The sequence below is a fragment of the Montipora capricornis genome, chromosome 14 (assembly GCF_036669925.1).
Source record: "Montipora capricornis isolate CH-2021 chromosome 14, ASM3666992v2, whole genome shotgun sequence".
NCBI classification, from domain to species: domain Eukaryota; kingdom Metazoa; phylum Cnidaria; class Anthozoa; order Scleractinia; family Acroporidae; genus Montipora; species Montipora capricornis.
Genome location: NC_090896.1, coordinates 23,802,134 through 23,824,633, shown reverse-complemented (window position 1 = coordinate 23,824,633; position 22,500 = coordinate 23,802,134). Strand labels below are relative to the sequence as shown.

Below are 22,500 nucleotides of genomic sequence, written 5' to 3'. Positions count from 1 at the left end.
TGAAGGAAAGACCAGACCACAACACCGTACTCTTTTCGACCAGTGTGTGCGATCTTTAACATTCCACAGAGTTTATGAACATTGAAGGTTGTGAGACGGGTCCTGCGGTTCATACTCCTTATTTGAGAAGACTTAAAAGTCTAACCATTTGCGGATGTTATTACAAAGGCAGCACTTTGTCCTCAGTTATTTTAAGACCCTGAGTGTTACGGGTCTGGCCAATGTCACAGCGTTTTGTGTTCCCTCATGTTATCTGTTTCCCTGAACACTGAGCATTAGTGCTGCATGTTCCCCTTTCCCTCCCCATAGAACATTTCAGTGCTGGTATTTTTTACAGGTCACAGGTCATTTTTTTATTAATACAGAAAGTATCCTAAACATACATAAAAAGGTAAGGGAAGGGGGGAACACACAGCACGAGTGCTCAGTGTTCAGGGGAACATATAACATGGGGCAACACAAAACGCTGTGACACCGGAGTCACGACCTCCTGCATAAGAAACTGAGCCAGCGGTGCCCGGTTGTTCCTTCTAGCGATCAAGACTACCGATGAAGAAACTATGTCTTCTTATAAGGCTTGATGGGATTTACTGTTAAGTCAGTTTGTAGCCCCCATGGCTAAACAATGAAACGTACCGTTTGTCGTCCAGCAGGGTGGTTTTCATGATTGGTTATCACACAAAACGTTATTGGAGCAAGTGAGTTGCATGAGGGTTTATGTAAAATATCGAATCAGGAATCTGGAATCTTGAACGAGTTTTTCCGTTACTGACCTTAACCTATGAAGTGAAGTCAGTTATCATTTTATGTGCTTGCAAAAACAAAAGAAACAGTGCATGAAAAACTAAATAAATAAATAATAAGAAACAACGGAAAGCTGCTTTATGCAACATGACTTGAAGCGGTGCAAGTTTTAGGATGGTAAAAGTGTAGACAGAAAGAAATGTCTATCATGATTTGTACAGATCATAGACATACTTTCAGTCTAATAGTCTGATATCAAAACTTGCTTTTAGACCTTTTTTTTAACCGGTTGAGTAGAGATCCAGACAGACAATTTTTATTAACAATTAAAGATCGCCACTTCAAACATAGGTACCACAAGCTCACAGAGTATCGTTGTTGCGTTACATACATTTTGGACTCCATCTTGGCTTAACTGCAGAATACCCTGCCATTTTGAAGCTGCACCTCTGAAGAGGCTGGATACGCGAATACACAGTCGAAAATACCACCCCTCCCCAAATAAACGTCTAAGTATATTGTGCAGTGGATACGTGGATACAATACGCAGTCGTTTGCCTAGTTCCCAGTACCCCTGATATACTCTTCACATAACCAGTACAACCTAAGCACTCTTTTGAAATTTTAGCTTTCATTTTACAGTTCGGTTAACTTGAAGTACACTTTTTATGAGATTGTGTGAAGAGTATATCACTCGTTTACTGATTAAGCCTATAGCGCTTGCTTCAGTGATAAGGCCTAAGCAATCTTTTAAAATATTAGGTTTCATTTTTTAGTTTGGTTAACTTCACTTTTTACAAGATTATGTGAAGATTATATCACTCGTTTACTGATTAACCCTAAGCGTTTGGTTCAGTGATTAGGCCAAAAAACTCTTTTTTTCTAATTCTAGCTTTCATTTTACGGTTCGGTTAACTACACTTTTTACAAGATTATGTGAAGAGTATATCACTCGTGTACTGATTAAGCCTAAGCACTTGGCTCAGTGATTTGGCCAAACACTCTTTTTTTCTAATTCTAGCTTTCATTTTACGGTTCGGTTAACTACACTTTTTACGAGATTATGTGAAGAGTATATCATTCGTTTACTGATTAAGCCTGAGTGCTTGGTTCAGTGATTAGGCCTAAGCACTCTTTTAAGATTTTAGGTTTTATTTTATGGCACGGCTAACTACACTGTAACCTTTTTATGAAATAATGTGAAGAGCATATCACTCATTTACTGATTAAGCCTAAGCGCTTGGTTCAGTGATTAGGCCTAAGCAATCTTTTAAAATATTAGCTTTCATTTTACAGTTCAATTAAGTACACTTTTTACGAGATTATGTGAAGAGTATATCATTCGTTTACTGATTAAGCCTGAGCGCTTGGTTCAGTGATTAGGCCTAAGCACTCTTCTAAGATTTTAGGTTTATTTTATGGTACGGTTAACTACACTTTTTAAGAAATAATGTGAAGAGTATATCACTCATTTACTGATGAAGCTTTGTTCAGTGATTAAGCCTAAGCACTCTTCTTTACTTGGCGAGGAGTGGTATTTTCCACTGCATATCCGTGTATACATGTATCCACTTCACAATATACTTAGAAGTATAATTGGGGAGGGGTGGTATTTTCGACTGCGTATCCACTTCACAATATACTTTGAAGTTCACTTGGGGAGGGGTGGTATTTTCGACTACATGTACGTATCCAGCCTCTTCAGAGGTGCAGCTTCAAAATGGCAGGGTATTCGCCAGTTACTTGTTTTGATCATTGGAAAGCCATGCAATTTTGCAAAATGTTGTGCAAATTTATCTTTTAATGCGAAAAAAACAGTTTTCAAAGTGAAGTGTATGGTTGAACTTTTAATTGCAAAAAATGCCAAAACTTTAACTCAATCTTAACTCAGACTTAACTCAAACTCTACTCAAACTCAACTCAACTCGTAACTTGATGAAAAGCCGATCCTGTTATGATACATGTATTAACAGACATAATCATTAAATCCAAATCAACTTTGTTCTTGAATATTAATGTCTGTTCATGCTTGAGTGAAGGGAAAACAATTACCGGTAGCTGTAAATTACTTAAAACTTATGTAACAGGGTATACAACAGACAAATCAGATAATTATTAAAACTTGAAAATTAAAGTTTTTCAAACGAGTAAAAAACAGGCTATAGCCCAGATCACACATGCCAATCACAAGCATCAGTTTTGGACATGATCCCAGATAATGATACAGTATTTTTACACGTGGGTTTGCCACACAAGTGTTTGACACTTCTCTTTTAGCTGAACTGTGAGTTCCAGTTTACATGTATCTATCATACCAGTATTACTCGGTCATTAATTTTTATTCATGTGTTTATCAGAAACTTTTCTTTTTGCTGTCTCTCTCCACTCAGGTGTACAAATTAACATAATTAATAGTCTAGGTACCAGGGACATACAACATGTACTGTCGGAAATAATCTTGGAAACAACTGGCATCTCTGCTCTACAGCAGAGCAAAAGTACTCTTATAAAATGCTCCAAACCCACATACACTATAGCTTGGGTGACTGCCTGTAATTTGCCACAGAAACTTTTTGATTATACCCTGTGAGCAGTCTCTTCTATCTTCCTAGATAAGTTGGGAAGAGCAAGGAAGAAGACTCTGCCAGCTGCCTCGACATTCTTTGATTTGCCACTCATCCAAAGAAATGGATGAGTCAGTCCAGTTTCGACTTGTCAAGCCTTTTTTTTCTAAAAACATATTATGCACACATCACCAACATTTTTTGAATTTCCTCCGTATAGTCCCCCAGAAACCTGTATATTTTTCAGTAAAAGATGAAATGGCAATTTAAAAGCCGTTTGTTTGCCAGAGTTGTCCCGACTGTTTGTTTTTGTTTTGTCGTTACTGGTTACATATGACACCGAACACATCTGAATTTTAAACCCATGCTCATACGAAATGTTGAGGCAGCTGGCAGAGTCTTCTTCCTCTTCCTGACTTACCTACTTTAGGAAGATCGAAGAGACTCTGCTCTCAGGGTACCTGGTTTAGGACCTTACCTCCAGAAACCAAGGTTTCCTCCTGGCACAATCCTGACTTTTTCCCCAGCTGCATCGATTGATACTGTTGTAATGGAATCACTTGCAACTGCTGATAATCCCATGAGATATTTCCCAGGTGTGGCTCCACCAATACTGCCATTAAGACCTCCCATGAGAAAAACGACCTGCAGTCAACAAAATGAAATCAGGAAAATACATGTAGATTCAGAGGCAAAGGGTTGCCTGAAAACTTGAAAAGGTTTTAGATCTGTGCCTCTAAAATGCCATTTCCTGCATTTTGAGATCACAGAAATCTTATACTCTCTCACTGAATAAACATAACATCAATGAGTGACATGAGACCATGCCATGAATGAATGCAAACCTTGCTCAAAGTCAAGGCAACCCAGTGCATTACTGCACCCAACTTCTAAAAAAAAAAATTTAAAAATTGCAATTACATACTTACATAAACTAGGAGTTTTAGTGTGAAAGTGAGTGCTGGCGTGGAGCAGTGACTGTTATTTTTTTTAAAACAGCTCCAACTTTTTGAAGCAAGAGGGTACCAGAAATGTGCGTGAAAGTATTAAAAAGGCGGAGAAAGTGCATATCTTTAGCCTGTGTGGCAGGCGTTACTATTTCATAAGCAAAGGGATAATTTCAAAACAATGGAATCTCATGCTTCTGTTCTTCTGAAATTTGTGGCCCCTTTTCAGCAAGAGTTACCTTTTGAGAAATGCTGAGCGTAGTTGAGCAAACGACAATTTAAATTCATTGTTGTGCTTGAGAATAGACTGCGAGGAGTCTCTTATTTTTCAATGACATAGTAGAGCGTGCGATTGTGTGGCACGCCTCGTTTTTACAACTAATTTGCATAAAATAATTTCATCCGTCATGCGTGGCTCTGAGCAAAGAAGGATGACTGCTTGTGGTCTAGCTCAAGAACTGATTTTCCCTTCGCTCAACCTTTGGAGACGTTGAAGAACAATTTGACTCTGTGGTCAAATGTAAGAGGTTCAAAGGTCGAACATGTATGGTTGAATGATGATCAATGACGACCCACTGGAAAAGTACTTCACTCAAAGGCCGTGAGGCTGTAAGATAATTCAGTTCCAAGTGTACATGACGTCATCACGGGTATCAATACCCCGGATTATAGACATGATAACATCACAATCGACTGCACATGCTCATGCCTCGCAAAGGCTCACCAGCAATTATAAATTAGTACAGTTTACAAAGTTACATAAAAAAAAAACAGCAACAAAAAGGTGTATAAGGCAGTATGACATGTTAATAAACTGATAAATAGAGGAGATTACATGGATGCGCAGAGATACGAAATAATTTTTCAACACGAGAAGAAAAATTTCGTGGCCATGTAATATTCTATTCATTCTTATTATAAACACCACTGAAATACTAAAAAACTTCACGAAATGCATCGAAAGGAGCGATTTTCATACGTAACTATAGCAACAGTGATCTTTTCACGTTTGAAGATACCATGTTTTTCCCGCAAAAGCTCACTTGGTATTTCATTGGTTTTTGTATGATAAACTATTTTACAAAATAAGGCACAAGACCTGAGCACAGAGCCCACTTCCCATGAAAATTTCAATATTACTGGTTTTAACAGAATGATACAAACTTTCGTTTCATATTTTATTTTCATCTCAAGTTTAAAGAGAGTTATGAAAGGTTAAAATGGGAGGTGAGGTTGATTTTTCAGTGGGAAAATGGGATTTGATCACTGGGAACTCGGTTTTGTTGCTGAGAAAAATAGTCTTTGGTGTGAATTGGATTTGCAAACTTCCTGATATCAAATATTTCATGGGGTCCTCTTGCGTTCTTGGCGTTTCTCGACTTCTCTAACTCACTGCAACCAATGCAATCACTCGAAAAGAAGAAGCGCAGATGAGGTATTCGGAAAGGTAGGTGCCATGAAGGTAAATGTGCCAGGCGCAGGAACTGAAACATCCTTGAACATACCTTACTAATTTGCTAGACCTTCCAGGAGGATACTGGTAAGGTTATGTTTTGATGAATTTAGTAATGATAAGGATAACAGTGACTCTGAAGGTGACGCAAAGAAACAGGAGGCTGCACCATTCAGAATGCCTACATGTGCCAGGTGATAGCAGGCCGTTTTTGGTAGACACTTGGGCAAGAAACCCCATGCGGCTACAAATTATACCTTGCACTGCCTTAATTGCCTCTGTTCTCCAGTATTCCCACGTTTTTAGAAGTTGTTCACACACATTCTTTATGTTTCGATGTTCAGATATGCATGTGATACATTGATCCACAAACACCGGGTAATTTGGATATTGCTCCCGTCCGACCTTGTAGCTCAGTTGGTAGAGTAACGGTGATCTAACCCGAAGGTCATGGGTTCAATTCCCACCCTGGTCAGAGTTTTTCTCTGTCCTTGTGTGGGCCCATTTCCATTAGTAAGATAAGATAAGCGATAAGATAACTTTATTTATACACGGTGTTTCCATCAGTTGATTTAGTTTTCTATAGTAGTATATCTATCTACCTAACTACAATAAAATTTAATATTTATAACAATTCAAATAAAGGAAATAAATAAAAATTCTGCTTTTCATGGAGGCCATGTCTAAAATTTACTTAAAATTAAGATATTACTTTAACCCTTTCAGCCCCGATAGTGCCAAATGGCACTTATAGATTTTACTCTGTCTAACGCCAGACGATTTTACTCGTCAACGGGGAACCCCGCGGGGCTTAAAGGGTTAAACTGTGGCGACTTAGCTTAGATTTGAAATCAGTCAGTGAAGACGCTTGTCTTAGGTCTACAGGTAAGCTGTTCCACAACTGAGCTCCGCTGTACAAAAAACTTCTCTTAAGATAATCAGTTCGGGGTTGTGGAAGAACTAATTTATTATCGGTATTCCTTAAACGATAAGCACTTACGTTGTCACGATATACACCCTGTACAAATCTTGATCTCATATAATCAGGTGTCAAACCATGTAATGTTTTACATGTATACATTATGATAGACTTCTGTTCCAATCTTTGATAGTAGAGTCTTTGCCACCCTAGTGCCCGGAACAATTCATCCAAATTATTATCATAGCTGGCAGACATTAGGATGCGAGCTGCCCGATTTTGAAGCCTTTGCAGTTTTTCAGAAAGGCCTTTGTTACAGTTTCCCCACACTACACTGCAATAATCAAAATGTGGTTGAATAACTGGCTATTATAAAATTTAATTAGAACATTAAATGGAGTGAGATGCCGAATTTGTTTAATTTCACCAATGGCACAAGCTATCTTCTTAGAGATGTTTTCAATATGACACTCCCAGTTTATATTTTGATTGACATAAACTCCAAGGGATTTAGCGGAGGTTACTTGTTCTATTGCGTTTTCGTTCATAGTAAGAGAGGGACTTTCCATAAATTGTGATAACTTCTGCCTTGATGCAATAAGAATAAACTCAGTTTTTGTCATATTTAGAGTGAGCTTGTTAGCAGACAGCCATTCGTACACATTAATCAGGTCGTGATTAAGGCAATAATTTATATGCTTAATATCAGTACTGGCAAGCGTCAGGCTGGTATCATCTGCGTACATTCTGGGTTCCGAATATGTCAGACAATGTGGTAAGTCATAAATATATATCAAAAACAGAAGAGGTCCCAAAATTGTTCCTGGGGAACACCACATCTTAGACATTTTAGATGACAAATCTGTGTTCGATTATCTAAATAAGAAGCAAACCATTGATGGCTGGTCCAACAAATCCCATAGTATTGCAATTTTCGTAACAAAATATCGTGATCTACTGTATAAAATGCCTTTTTGAGGTCTAAAAAGACTATGGCATTAACAAGACCACGGTCTATATCCATTGCCCAGCTATCTGTAGCTTCGATAAGTGCTGTGAGCGTGGAGTGCAATGACCGAAAACCAGATTGATGACGCAAGAGAAAGTTGTTTTTAGTTAAATAAAGATAAAGCTGATCGTAAATTATCCGTTCAAAGACTTAAGCCTCAACTGGAATTACTGATATTGGTCGATAATTCGTCGGATCAGAGCGCTTCCCAGAATTGACTCTGGCAGATTTCCACTCATCGGGAAAGATGCCAGTCATTAGGGATTGATTAAATATATGAGTAAGAGATTCTGCTAGTACATCAGGACATTCCCTTAGAAGTTTCGCTGAAATATTATCTAATCCAGTTGCCTTGGACTTGCAAAGCTTTGATAGTAGTGCAAAAACATGTGTTGGTGTTGTTTTTTCAAAAACACAACTTTTATCAGTTTCAGTAAGAAATTCTTCATAGGATTTATCAACTTCTGTTACGTCTCCACTAAGGCTTGGCCCAATTTCTGTGAAAATGGAGTTTAGCATTTCTGCTATATCTGTTTGATCTCCAGAATTTACCCCATTATATTCCATCTCATTAATAACGGTTTTGTTCATTGATTGTTTTCCATGTTTTCCTTTGATCCCCACAACAATTGTTGAAGGCATTTTCATAACAAGCTTTTTTCGCACTATTAATTTCCCAGTTTACCTGATTTTTAACCATTTGAAATTGGTTCCAAATAAATGGATCTTTTGTCTTAATAGCCTTTCTTTTGAGGCGGTCTCTGAAATTCATCCGCTTTTTCAGAATAGCGGTTATCCACAGGGATTTAGAATCTCGTGTCCGTTTGGTCTTAATCGGTGTGTGCTTTTCACACACATTCAGGAAAAATTCTTACCACCTCTTCCACATATCATTAGGATCATACAATTGCTTTATGTTATCCCAAGGTTGGGCTGAACTGTCCGCATAAAAATTTACGCTATTAAAATGTTTAAACTGTCTATATGTTATCAAGTTAATTCCTTTGGAGAAAGTGGGAATTGAAATTTTTCGATATGCATAAACTAAACTATGGTCACTTATGGCGATATGAGACACCCCCGAACAATACACATTCTCTGGTCGATTTGTGAAAATAAGATCAATTAAAGTTCTAGTAGTAGGTGTAATTTGGGTTGGTTCGTTAATGAGTTGTTCCAATCCATAAATGTCTGTTACGTTTAGAAGAGCTTTCACACTAACATTGCCTTTGGATTGCAAGTCACAATTTAGATCCCCCATGAGAAAATATTCTACGTTTTCAGAATCTAATTTGCCTAATAATGTGTTGACATGCGTGAAAAGTTCATGGGGTGAATTTGGAGGTCTGTACCATGAAGTAATAACAAAGGGTTTTGAATTGTGTTTACGAATTTCAATTGACACCATCTCCAGGAGCCGCCTGTCCAAATCTGAGCAGACAGAATAGTTTATGTTTGAATGAATGTAAAAACATACACCACCACCAAACCTGCCATTTGTTGACCTGTCACGGCGAATTATATCATATCCCTGGATTTTAACCTCCTGATCGGAAATACTTTCATTTAGCCTGGTCTCATTTACGGCTAGAACGTCAATATTTTGATCATTTAGAAAAACATGAAGTTCATCAATATGTTTCAAAAGACTTGTAATATTCAAACTAGCCATTTTAAATTCACGACAATTTGGCATTAGAGTTGACCTGATCCGGGCACAGTTGTCAAGTAAGGATCGTATCTATGAACTATATTATTTACAAAATTACTCGCTAAAATAGCAATACCTTTCTTGTTAAGATGGAGTTTGTAATTGTTCAGACATGTTTCGTCGATGTTCAAGTGTTCGACAAAGCCCCAGCCATTCTGATTACAAAGTGTTTTTAAAACTTTGTTGCAGTCCTTTACTTTCCTCTTGAGCGATTCTTCATCTGATCTTTGAGTAATTGCAGAAATGGTTACACTAGTGTTAGGAGAGTTTGTAGCAATCATATTCCCCAGGTTGACGATTTTCTCCGCCACTTTCCGAGCCGAGGATGAATTTTTCAGATCATTTGTTCCTACATGGAGGATTATCGCCTTCGGTTTTGTAGCCAAGCTTGGTTGAAGATAATGTTCCATGTCTGCGGTTGTAGCACCAGGAAAACTTCTCACAATTACGCGCCGTTTAGCTGCCCGACTTAATAAGTCCCTGCGTAATCCTTTGACAATCGAATCTCCAACAATGATTGTACCTTCATTCGATTAGCTGCGAAAGTTTTGTATCGACAAACCTTTCAAGCTCTTCAAGGCTTCCAATCCAGCTAAACCTTTTCTTATCAGCGTTGTATGATAAACAATGTTCGAATTCAGATGAATTTTCTTTATAGTATAATTAGAGGACGAGTTAGAAACGTTTGAGGCGGAGCTCATGTCAGTGTGTCCATCCGCCATGCTTGCTTGTTATTTGTTAGGGCCAACGCTCACATGGTTAGAAAACTAGCACTTCACATTACACTCTAATCATTTAAGTCTGTTGAAATATCAGTGCTACACCGCCAACGCTTGCAAAAACGTAACCCTTCCTTTCGTGGAATAGTCTGTTTTTGCCTTGGCTGGGAAACTGGCCATGGGTGGTGAAAGACATACATGTACATGAACAGAGTATGCTGTGATCTAATTTTGCTTTTGGTTTGAATTTTTTTAAACCAGTTCATTTTTTTTTCAAACCAGTTTAAAGTTTTTAAACTGTTGTTTTTTTTTTGTTTTGTTTTCTTTTTTTTTTTTTTTTTTTTTTTTTTTTTTTGGGGGGGGGGGGGGGGGTGTAGTTAAAAAACAGTGCTGTGTCTTTTAGGGGGAAGAAGACATTTTTTTCTTCCTTCTACTCTCCTACCCTGATCATCTCCAGTGCCACTATTGTATCCCAACCTTCCTTCCTTCCTGAATTTGCCGCCGCAAGTTTTGTTTATGGCAGATATGTTAATAATATTGGAGACATTTTAAAGCTAAATTGGCTTCCTGTGGAAGAAAGAAGGGATTTTAATTTGCTGAAGTTGACCTTTAAAGCGCTTTATTTTAAATAGTGGCCAACAGGGCTCGACACTAACGGTAGCCAACTAGCCACAGCCTAGTGAAATTTCAGTTTTGGCTAGTAGATTTTGAGCTGCACTAGCCATTGGGGCTAGTAAAGATTATGAAGAAGTGGAGTTCTGGACGAAAACAAAAAAAAAATTATTTCTTACGGATAAGGCAAAAGGAGTGAAATCATGCGGAACTTCTCGGCTGCTGTTTCCAAATGCACGTAACTCCGTCTCAAACAATCGCAAGCACCTTCCGGAGAGCTTGATCACAAACAGTTTGCGTAAATGGAAACACCTTTTACGTTCATCGCCGATAATCGCTGATGATCGCAAACAAGACGCAAGAGATAGAAATTGCTCTATTGTTACGTCTTGTTGGCGACGAGTAGCAATGCAAAAGCGAGGAAACAACGATATGGAAACACAATTGTAAACTGTTTCAGATTGTTTGTGAACCGACGATATTTTTGCGCACGTGATACGTTTTGACGAATTAGAGGCAAGTATATGAAAATGTTGTCCGAGTACGATTGTGGCAATGACGATAATCCTCAAAACAGTGTAAATTTAATGAATATCGTAATTCTGCTTTAATTACTGCGCCGTTTTCTTACGATATCACGAGATCAAGTTGCGTAAAGCAATCACGCACATGGAAAAGAGGATCGCAAAAAAAAAAAAAAACGCAGAAAGTGATAGTGTTTGCGATCGAGCCAACACAAACTGTTTGCGACTGTTTGCGACGTTGTTACCTGTATATGGAGAGAGGTCACGAATTTGTTTAGAAATTGAATCCAAATGTAATTTATTTCAACTTAAAAAAGAAAGAGACAATATCGAGCGACTTATCTCCTTTACTAAGGAATGGTGAAACTCGCATAAAAAGAGAGAAAATTTGCTCGCAAGCACTGTGGCCGCCGAATATTAATTGACTCCGAAAATTATTCAAGCATTAAACGCACAGATTGCTGTTTGAAACTATTAAAAAGAAAATCTCATACATGTATGAGGGCAAGTCTGTCCTTTCGAACTTCCTTTATATAGAATTTAATATATTATTTTCCCGCATTCCGCTGCTTTTGTGCTTCATGTGTAGAATGGCGCTTTCCGGTTAAAATTTCAATCGCAAAAATAGCTCTAATCAAAGGAAAATCCTTTCCACAGACTTCCAAACGAGCAGTTTAGTTTTATGTACGGCTTATTTCTTAATTTAAACTCTATTCCTCGTTTTCCATACCCCGGTGCATTGCATGGTGAGTTGCAAAGTTTTGGCAATGGTTCTGTGAGAATTGCGCTCAAGGCCACGAAACTTTGCCTTCGTGAGAAAAATACGAGAAGCCGCACACTTCAGCACATTTGCGCCACTGTTGCGCGGATGGATATGAGAATATGAGAAAATGTACTAAAAGCGCGAGTTGCGCTTGCAAATGAGGTAATTTTTTCGTGACAGTTTTTACAAATTAATGAAACTGCACATGACGAGACTGGCTAGTGCAAATTTAGATTTGGCTAGTGAAATCAGACCTGATACTAGCCACTAGGTTAGTGAGCTAAAAAGTTAGTCTCGAGCCCTGGGCCAACATATCTGAACTTACAACAAGTTTCTATAGTTAGAAAGTTGCGCTCATCAGACTGTATTAGACTACAGGTTCCTTTAGAAAAGGGGACCTTTCAAGACACCACGGCCGCTATATTTAATAACCTACCAAAGGAATTGAAAATGTGTGATAACTTAAATTTATTTACCTTGCGTTGATTTAAATTCTTAAAAAACCCGTTCAGCGGCACACCTTTAGAAATTTTTTTTTTTAAATTAGTTTAAGTTTTAAGTTTAGATTAGAGTGTTTCGCTATTGTACATATTAAATAGGCAATTTTTATCTTAATTCAATTTTTATCGTAATTAGTTAGTAACAGATGAAGAGCCACTCTGTGGAAACGCTGTTATTAAACCCTTTACTTACTAACTTACTATTTTTTACAACAAGGACAAACATTTCTTGACAGAAAAAGAAAACAGAGAAGCAACTCGGCCTTTCAAGAAACATTAGGATCAATCTGAGCCAAAACAATTAAGAGAATTTGGAACAACAGAATGGCAAACTCTTCACGGGAAACAAAAGAAAGTTGTTCCAAAATGGAAACTGTTTCAAGTCTTGTCCCTATACACAGTCAAATTTCTCACAGAAACAGCAAATTATGGAAAAGTGGCTTCAAGAAATATGCAGAAATTATCCAGAAAGTTGTCAACACATCCACTCCATGCACAGAAAATGCCCAACAACCAATGGAAGCTCCGATATTCCTCTCTTTGACGGAGACTAACTTGATGGTAAAATGTCACCATTGCACCCCAGCATGCTTTAAGGAAAAATAACTGAGATTGAAAACCATTATGCTGGAGTTGTGACCAAGTTTGGAAAAGTCCAATCAGTTATTTCTCCTAGGAGAAAGCACCACAGCTTCTTCAAAAAGTAACTAAACCCCTTTATCCTACAGTGTACATGAGAAAGAATGCTTAATTTACTTCCACTAACCATGAACCAAAACCAAGACAACAGTTGTTTTAGACCAGAAACCCATAAGGGTTGAAACGTGTAATGCGCGTTCACAGCTTCCGAATATTCAGTGCGAACTGATCGGTTGAATGTTCCAGTGCTAAATACCATATTTGGAAACCCCTCGCTCTTGTTGTTCCAAATATGGTACTTATCAAATTGAATATTCCGAAGCTTGTTTCCCAGCACACAAGGGGCCGTTACACGTTTCAACTCTTATGGGTTTCTGTAAATAAGTGATTACTCCAATTACTGTAATCACTACAATTCATGGCAATTTCTTTCCTGGAATGTGGTGTCTGACACTTGCAGACTGCAGATACATGTACATGTACATGCATGTGCCCGTTCAAAAAATTAATGAGTGCTTTAATAGACTTAATACTGTTTATCACCAATATTTGTAGGCAGTCTCCAGTTGTCATACAGCTCCTGAAATGCTAACTGTTTCAGATAAGTGTGTAAACTTAATTGGGAGCTTAACCCCAATTACTAAAATGCAGGCAGTGTCCCTAACCTTATATTGTACACGAAAGCTAACCATTCAAAAGACAGTGTAAGTGCTTAAAGTGCCCCTGTGATGAAAAAGATCACTTCCTTTTTTCCTTCAGATTTTGAAAGTGTGTTTGCTTAACATCTGACTGGCAAAGGCTGTTTACTTTGAGTGTAAGTTTTGGATTTCATGGTCCCCCATTACTCATTGACTGATTGGACCTCAGAGCATTGAAGCCAGGGAAAAGTGACGTCAAAGGCTCACTGGCTTAAAATTTCAGCATGTAAATGCAGCTTATTATACATGCAAAACTCCCGTGCTGCATATTAATTCTGTGGTGTAAACGCACATCACATTCTTAAACCAGTGAGTCTTTTATTAATTTTTTCTCCTCCATCCAGCTTAAGGTTAATAATTGCAGACCATTAAATAGGAAACTTCCAGTTAAAATAAACAGGTGTCAAATCAAATCAAGGCGGAAAACTTTGGTTGCTTAGTGTTCAGTTAACATAGTTTTGAGATTTTGATTGATATTTTGGTGACAGGGGCACTTTAACAATAATCACCTACATGTACAAGTAGCTGAGCATTTAACCCTAAACACTAAAAATTATTGTTCACATGCAACAAATATTGATATTATTATTGTCTTCGATAGTATCAGAGAGAACAATCCAAAAAAATTAACCTTTGACTCCCAAACTGGCCTGAACCAGCCAGACTTAGTATTTTACTCTGTCTAATGCCAGACGATTTACTCGTCAATGGGGAACCCCCTGGAATCAATGGGTTAATCACTCACTGAAGAACTACTGTACACGTACAGTACCACTCAGATATAGTAACGTTAACTGCGCATACGAAGTATACGCATATACGCGTATATTTATGCGCACATATGAATGCGTATACATGCGCGTTTGATTTTACTTTGTTATTCAGTACCAAAGAACGTTTGGATCTGAACAAAGCCACGAGCTGATAACAGAAAATTTACATACTGCAAAAGCTGTCATTTTACAAACGCGCAAGTCGCTTCCTGTTGCGAATTTATTGAATAACAAGCAAAAGTAATTCACTGTTTATGAATCAGAAGGGAAACAAAAAATTTGTCTTAAGTTTGGCATTCAAATACGTGTATCGTTTGTGACCCTTCACGCAAAAAGGGGCTCATGGATTTCATTGAAAACCGTGAAATTTTTTCACAGTCACAGTGCGTGAATACACGGTGTGAATACGCCGTAATCACTCTACGATAAGAAACTTTCACTCTTGGCATGAAACTATAGTATTCATGCTGTGAATGATCAGTGAAAACTTTCACGGTGTGAAATTAAGGGTAAAAATTCACATGGTGAAATTGGGAGTGAAAAATAATATTTACAGTGTGAAATTGATCCAATCGAAAGATACATGTAAATCAACAATTCATTTTCATTTTACCTTTTCAATTTATTTTCATTTTACCTTTCCGTTGAATTAAAAACTTTTTATGAAGAGAAGCGACCAACTCATAAATGGGAAACAATTTCTTTAGTATCGTTCAATTCAAACCAAAAAGAAAATTAAACCACAACAAGTACACATGGTGGTGGTTGGTGCTCACATGAGGCATTTTGTTTTACAAACAGCTTTAACCCCTGGAGAATAAATAAATATTATTGCTCCAAAAGACAAACATTACCTCAAATGCAAACACCATCAATCTGTACACTAAAGCTTGCACCAGAAGTTCTTCAATGACCTTGAGACTTGCTGCATCGTCAGTCATCAACATGTATTGCAGCTCATTGTACCTCTCCAAATCATCACTATGGAGACAGACAAATTTTAATTTTAGTCCAGCCCTCTCTACAGAAACAAGATTGATTAACTACATGTATAACTGTATCACAGTGGTAGACTAATATAAAGATTTAGCCAGGCATAAAAGCAGAGCTCCCTGGTTATTTATTCTTACGGCTTGTAGGGTTAGTGAAAATAAAAGATTTCGAATAAATTGTTGTTTACGTTTTGATGTTTCTATGTTTCTGGTTGCTGCATTAACAATTAAATCATTTTTTTTGCTTCCTTCTATAGAAAAATTAATTGCCTAACTAGTGAATTCCACGGTAAATTTTAGGCTAAAAACCAATATCGCATGAATCATGAAATGACGAGTACGACATCGGTTTTTCGAGTGAAATTTACTTTGGAATTCACCAGTTTGGCAATGAATTTTTCTTGAACTGCATGAAATTAAAAAGAAAACAAGCACACCCGCATAAACAAGCACACAAGTAAACACAAGCTTGGTTAATTAGAAAGAATTTTAGAAAGGAGTAATACTAAAAAACTACTGTAGCAGGCCTGTAACCAGGATTTTATATGGGGGGGGGGGGGGGGGGTGCTAATGAGGCCAAAGGCCAAAGTGGACCAAACTACCGAAATGTATTTTTTATTGTCTGATCCGTTTATTTAGGAAAGTAGCAATACATGAGAAATTGTAACGGCAAAGGTACACAGTAGGAACTGAATTTTTTTACCACAATTGCTGCTAATCTCGCAATCCAATTGGCTAATTGCCGTTGTCGATAAGAGTCCATACCACACTGCCCGCATCAATGTGTCGTGCAATGCCTTTTTCAGCACGCGCTCTGAAAAAAAACATTCCTTTGAGGTTGATATTGTGGTAAAAAATAAATCGAAATGTGGTTTAGCATGGTCTGTACTCTTATCGCCAATAATATTGTTAGCACCTTTCCTACATATTTTTCCTCATTTCTTTTTATCGATCCCCACAGTACTTTTTTTACTGATGGCATTTCCATTTAAGAATTTCTCCAAAACAAACTTAATGGCTATTTTTTGTTGTTTTTCAAAATTTCACGCAACTCTGGGTTTGTTTGTTTTTGTTGTCATGGAAAATAACCCTTTAGCAGATTTTGGGGTTTTTTGACGCTAAAGAATCCATTAATCCGAGATCAGACATCTGTTTTTGGATTTTCCCAAAAAAAGACACCCTTAGATAAGCTTGGACATCTGTGCGCTCAAATGTTCAGAATGGCTTGGGTTACAAGAGTGCAGCTGGTTTTAGTTTCCGAGTGAATATATTACAACCTCGTTCCCAGGGTCTCTCTTCTCTGCCTCCATTGTCGTTGAGAGAAGACCCTGGTTCACGCTGGTCACGTGGCACTCGTCGACAAACATTTTTCCACTAGGGTATTGTTTTCGTTATATTTTGATCCCGCAACCGCACCTGGGCGAAAATATTCGTTTAACAAGGCATTTCTAAAATAAAAAGGTCAAAAGAGCTGATGTTATATTCCCACAGGAGATGAATTCCCACAAAAGCGGTCAAACTAAAAGCAAGAGCTTTTGTGATCGACAAGACGACTTCAATGTCGAGCGGCGATTGACGTTCGCTTTAAAAAAATTAATTTCGTTAGTAGCCAAAGTTGCTTCTTCAGAACAAACACTAACATAAAAGAATACACCAAACACTACGTTTGCTTGATGAAAATGTCTCTTTTATTTTACTGCGACTAAAAATATACACGCTATTAAAGCGCGGTGCAGTGGTAAAAAAAATCTTAACGACATCGACAATTTATACGAAGTTGTTGAAATATAAATATCATACGTCAAACTGTCAACTCGCTGTACAAGATTGCGACCTTAGCAATCACGTTGTTTAACTTTCGAAAGAAAAACGAAAATCAAAGAACAAAATGAAATACCTGCACATGCTAATACAGTTTGAGGTCGATATGTGACTCAAGAACTTAAATAACAACACACCGGCTGATCGCTGAACATGTTTATTTTCCATGGATAACCGTTTCGTTTGTTTTCTTGCACGACAAAATCTTCTTTCCTTTAAAATTGTCGCAAACTATTAGTATTCTTCGTTGATCCGGACCTTCACACGGATGAAAACTTGAATAACGTGAGGATATTTTCTGTGGCGTCTGATCGATTTGACCACAACTTTTTTTCTTTCACATCGGGTTCCATATGTGTAGTACATAAAATACTGCTGTCAAACGTTTTGTCAATGGTTATCTAGCCACAAAATCAGTTGCGTGCTGATTCCCTTCTTTGCAATGTCAACAAAGCCTACATTGCCACCCGTCCCCTAACACACATTTCGCCAACCTCCCAGATTCTGGGAGACACGTGACCAGCGTGAACCAGGGTCTTCTCTCAACGACAATGGAGGCAGAGAAGAGAGACCCTGGGAACGAGGTTGAATATATTACTGCTTTTCCATTCTTTGATTTATTTTAAATATCACTGCTAAGTTCAAAACTTCAGTTTAACCGCCTGCACTCCTTAACTTGGAAAATGAGTATCAAAATACGGACCTTTGGGACCTGTGGGGGGAGGGGTGCAAACGCACCCTGTGCACCCTCCCTGGTTACGGGCCTGTGTAGGGTGGGTGTATCTGCAATAACTGGTACTTACTAGTAAATTGAAAGGACCAGCACCTTGGTCAGGTACAAAAAGGCAAAGTCAAGTAATTCTGCATAAACTCTTTTCGAGATTGGAGCGATGTGTACTTCACAAGCTATGGAGAAAGTTCACACAGACATGAGTGCAACATCATCCAGCCTCTAGTGTAATGACAGCTCTTTGAATCCATTTTTCAGCAAGTATTGCTACTATTATGAATTTCAGCTACCCAGTATTTTCTTAACTAAATGATTAGTTCCTGGGTAACACGCGAAAAAAAACTCTCACAAGAAATTCACGCAAAAATTAATTCAACCCCAAATCAGTTATAAATCAAGTCACAACTTCAATAAACTAATCCTCAGCCACTGCCAATCCTAAATCTGTAAATTGCTTTGCAAATGCCACATGCAATTTACAGTAACGCAAGGCAATTGCTACATGTACAATCTACATGTATCACAATAACCTTGTTCCCTGGGCAGCAACTGTGATGTTAAACTATTCTGGAAACTACATACAAAATTGCTCATGTTTGACCTGTCTTTTCCAAAAGTGCCGACTCCTGTCAAACTTTTATTGGATTGCTTGAAAAAATCATTATCAAAAATCAAATTATAAAGGTGGTCAATTAATTTACATCCTTAACCGATTGACTCCTAATTTTACTCTAATGCCACATGATTGTCAATGAGGGGCATCCTAAGCATTTTAGGTGTCAATGGGTTAAATGATTTACCCAACAGGAATTAATTGATTACTCTGCCTGAAAAGGGTATTTTGTTGCAACCAGTGAATTCCATCAACAAGTGTGTCAGCTTAAGCAACTCATCTGGGTTTACGTGTAGATACAATGAGCTCACGTCCATCTGCCACCAGAAGGGCACCATTGATATGACACCTGATGACTTGGTGTACCACATCACCATTAGCCTTTCTTCCTCCACTTGAGTGCTCTCATATATTTCTTTTAAGAGGGCAATGTTCCCACAATTAGCATGCACCAGTCGATTGAGCACCGGGCTGTGATGCGGGTTCGAGCCCCAAAACTCATATAATAAGTGAGGAGTAAGTGCTTCCTTGTAATTTCATCTGCAAATGGTTAGACTTTCAAGTCTTCTCGGATAAAGACTAAAAACCGTAAACCCCGTCTGACAAATATCCTCCATGTTCATAAGTTCCCTGTGGGTCTTGAGAGAACCCACCCACTATTCAAAAAGAGTTGGGGATGGAGTCCCTGGTGTTGTGGCTGTCACCCTTTGTAATAATTAGAAATAACGTTAGCCTCCCTTTGTAAAAAGGGGTTTGCAGTAAATATGATACCTGATGTTGTGAGTGTTCGTTGCCCTGGAAAAATCCACGGTGCCCTTATCCCTGGTAGGAAACCGACGCCGTTATTTAGCTGTCGGTTATTTGCAAAGGCCGGATTCTGGTGAGGATATTGTCCGTTATCTACTGTCTGTGATGCCTGATTGGTTCCTGATTGAGGAAGGAAAGCTCCTTGGTACATGGACAGCGAAGCAACAGCCTGCCAATAATGCATGTACGAGCAAAGTTGGTGATAATAATGCTGATAATACTGAGAATGCATCCAGTACCAAAGAACAGTCCATGGTTGCTGAGTTTGGGAAAATGGAGTTCCTTGTTGACGGAAAGAAAGGCTTGAAGATGCACTGCTGTATTGGCTTGATAGAGATGCCGTATTTTGAAGCATTCCTGTGTTTGATGATTGTTTTTTGTTTTGTACTTTGCAACTATCCGCCATGATATCGGTCGACAAAGTGAAAGGAAATGGAAACGATCTTGGGAACGAGGCTCGCTCCAGCGAGTCAGCTCAGTTCACACATACAGAGTTGGGATGCTTGAGGTCGGGATGCTTATATCTTGCCTTGAAAAGTAAGTAAGCTTAAATTATTCAACTCCCATGGTATAAGTCGGCATATATCTGTATTTATGTAAGACTAAAAGCGTAGCTCCTCAGTTATTATTTATTTATGGTTTTGACATCAGGCCACGAGTTGTTCAAAAGATGGATAGCACTATCCACGGGATAGCGCAAATTATTGGTTTTAATTTCGCTAATACTTATCCACTAGATAATGATTTATCCGGTGGATAGCACTATCCAGCAGATAAAAACTAGCAACACCGATTGAGTTATCCAGTGGATAGTGATTTATCCGGCGGATAGCGCTATCCATCGATTGAACAACTGGGACCAGCTGTTTTTATAACTTTTCTGCTTACCATGCGACCAGTCCAGCCTGCTCATTAATTAATTTAAAATTAAATTACTCTATTTTCCAGTGCTGCCTCTTCCTCTTTAAGGGAAACTTCATTTAATATGATTTAATATGACAAGGGGGGAATGGAGATATTGAGAGGGGGGGGGGGGGGGGGCGCTCAAAAAATTATTGGACTAGGAGGGGGGGCTCCGAAAATTTGTATACTTCAAAACCAACACATGACGTCATCATACAGATCGGATGGTTTTCAACTCAACAATTTAATGACCTGTGCAACTACGCTTACAGATATTATTAAACAAATGTAGTCTCAGTAATTATTATATGGCTTGTGTTTGTGGCCGATATAACACGCGCTCTGATTGGTTAATTGTGACTGAATTGTAGGGCATTCTTCTCCCGTAATGGCCACGGGCTGATTACGGGCTTGCAAAAACAAAGCAAAAGGTAATTAAAAAGCCATATAATAAACTACTTACTAACCGAGCTAGCTCAAGCCGTACTGGGGAATATTGGCCCTTGGCCGTTTTTGGTTAGTAAGAAGTTATTATTACACTTTTGTTCATCCCAAAAATGCTTTAGAAAATTTCAAAAATTAGAAATGCTCAAACTTTTTAATTTATAATAAAACCACGTTGATTCAACAAGATTTCAAAATCTGCTAACTGGAGCTATAAAAACGATGACTCAGTAAGAAGAAATGTTACTGTTTGTTTCTCACTGGATGTCAGATTGAACGTACAAACTTACTTCTTCGCAGCTTAAATCTATCAGTCAAGTATTGGTAGTTCTCAGTTCTGTGACCCCTTGATGGCAGACTGCCTAGTCTGTTTCATCGCCAGATGGTTTGGATGATTGATCTTCCGCTTTTGGTGGTACAGCTTTCATTTGTTTCCTCGTTTTCAGTAATGCTATGTAATACTGAACGGTTTCTTTGTTGTCCATAGCATCAATTTGCAATAAGTATTCCAGGGCATTTAAATGGAAATGTGGAAGAAGTCTAATATCACCTAGTTTGCGAGAATTTTGACAATAACGGTAAATATATTTAATACAGTCTAGCGATCTTTTTTCAGGGGAGCAAAGGAATGGAAGGAGGAGGGGTGGCTCTGAGATTTTTTTCAACTACAAAGGGGGGAGCTCCTAAAAAATTGAACCACAATATCTTCATCCCCCCTTGTCATATTAAATGAACTTTCCCTTACAGGTAGCTGTTTTTCGTTATAATAATTCAACCTGTTTTCTCGTGCTCGTGCTTGCTCTGTCTTCCGTTGCTAGTTGCTATGATTTCGCACACCTCTTTACATATTCTGGCTCTTTTTTGGTCTCCCTCTTGATTGCCGTTGATATTTTCGTCATAATCATGACTACAGTGTAGCTCCTTGAGCGGGCAAGATAAACCAAATCCCGGGACTCGGGACTTCTCGCTTGGTCCCGCAAGTTCAAAGATCTGTTTTTTTTTTGGTGTCTTATCCCATAAAATAAATCCTTTATTGACCAAGCTTGTTCAGTCAAGATGGCTGGATATTGGTCTCGTTCTGTTTTTGCGTGTTTATGGACCAAAATGAACACACAAAAAGAGAACATGGCCAATATCCAGCCCATCCAACTAAAAAGTGCGGATTCCAGCTGTGCGTTTTATTTATTTATTTATTTTTGGAAACACATTGCATACATAAGTACAAACTTTGCTCGTAAATCTACAAACATTATGACTAGTACAGCTTACAGCTTATGTTTATAATTATATGAGGTTATGATTATGTGAAACTATGAAACTAACTTTATTTTCTAATGTGGAAACGTTCTGTGACAGCGTGACTACGTCACACCAATGAACTGAACTTGTGACATTTATTTTGATTTCTTGCTAAGTGATTGAATTATTTTAATCTCTCGAATTTCGAATCGTGATAAAAATCGTTTCGGGAACACGTACCTGTGGGTAAAATCAACCTATTGTTTTTTTTTTCTTGAGCGAGTTTGGGACAATAAACCTGGTTTATTGGTGTTATACAATTATTGTAAGTCTTCCGTGGCACTAGTAGTACTTCGGGAAGAGTTGTTTTCACTGC

At 38.1% G+C, this 22,500-nt stretch overlaps 1 protein-coding gene across 1 annotated transcript in view; it reads right to left on the bottom strand.

Moving 5' to 3' along the window:
- LOC138033012 (uncharacterized) overlaps positions 1 to 19,972 on the bottom strand; it is a 24,073-nt gene extending 4,101 nt beyond the window's left edge. Inside the window, exons 1-4 of the mRNA XM_068880745.1 lie at positions 19,503 to 19,972; positions 18,192 to 18,294; positions 15,430 to 15,556; positions 3,787 to 3,953 (exon numbers count right to left, since the gene is read on the bottom strand). Coding sequence (XP_068736846.1) covers positions 3,787 to 3,953; positions 15,430 to 15,556; positions 18,192 to 18,294; positions 19,503 to 19,944 — 839 coding nt within the window. The 5' untranslated portion in view covers positions 19,945 to 19,972. The remainder of the gene's footprint in view (positions 1 to 3,786; positions 3,954 to 15,429; positions 15,557 to 18,191; positions 18,295 to 19,502) is intronic.
- Positions 19,973 to 22,500: the final 2,528 nt, after the last annotated feature.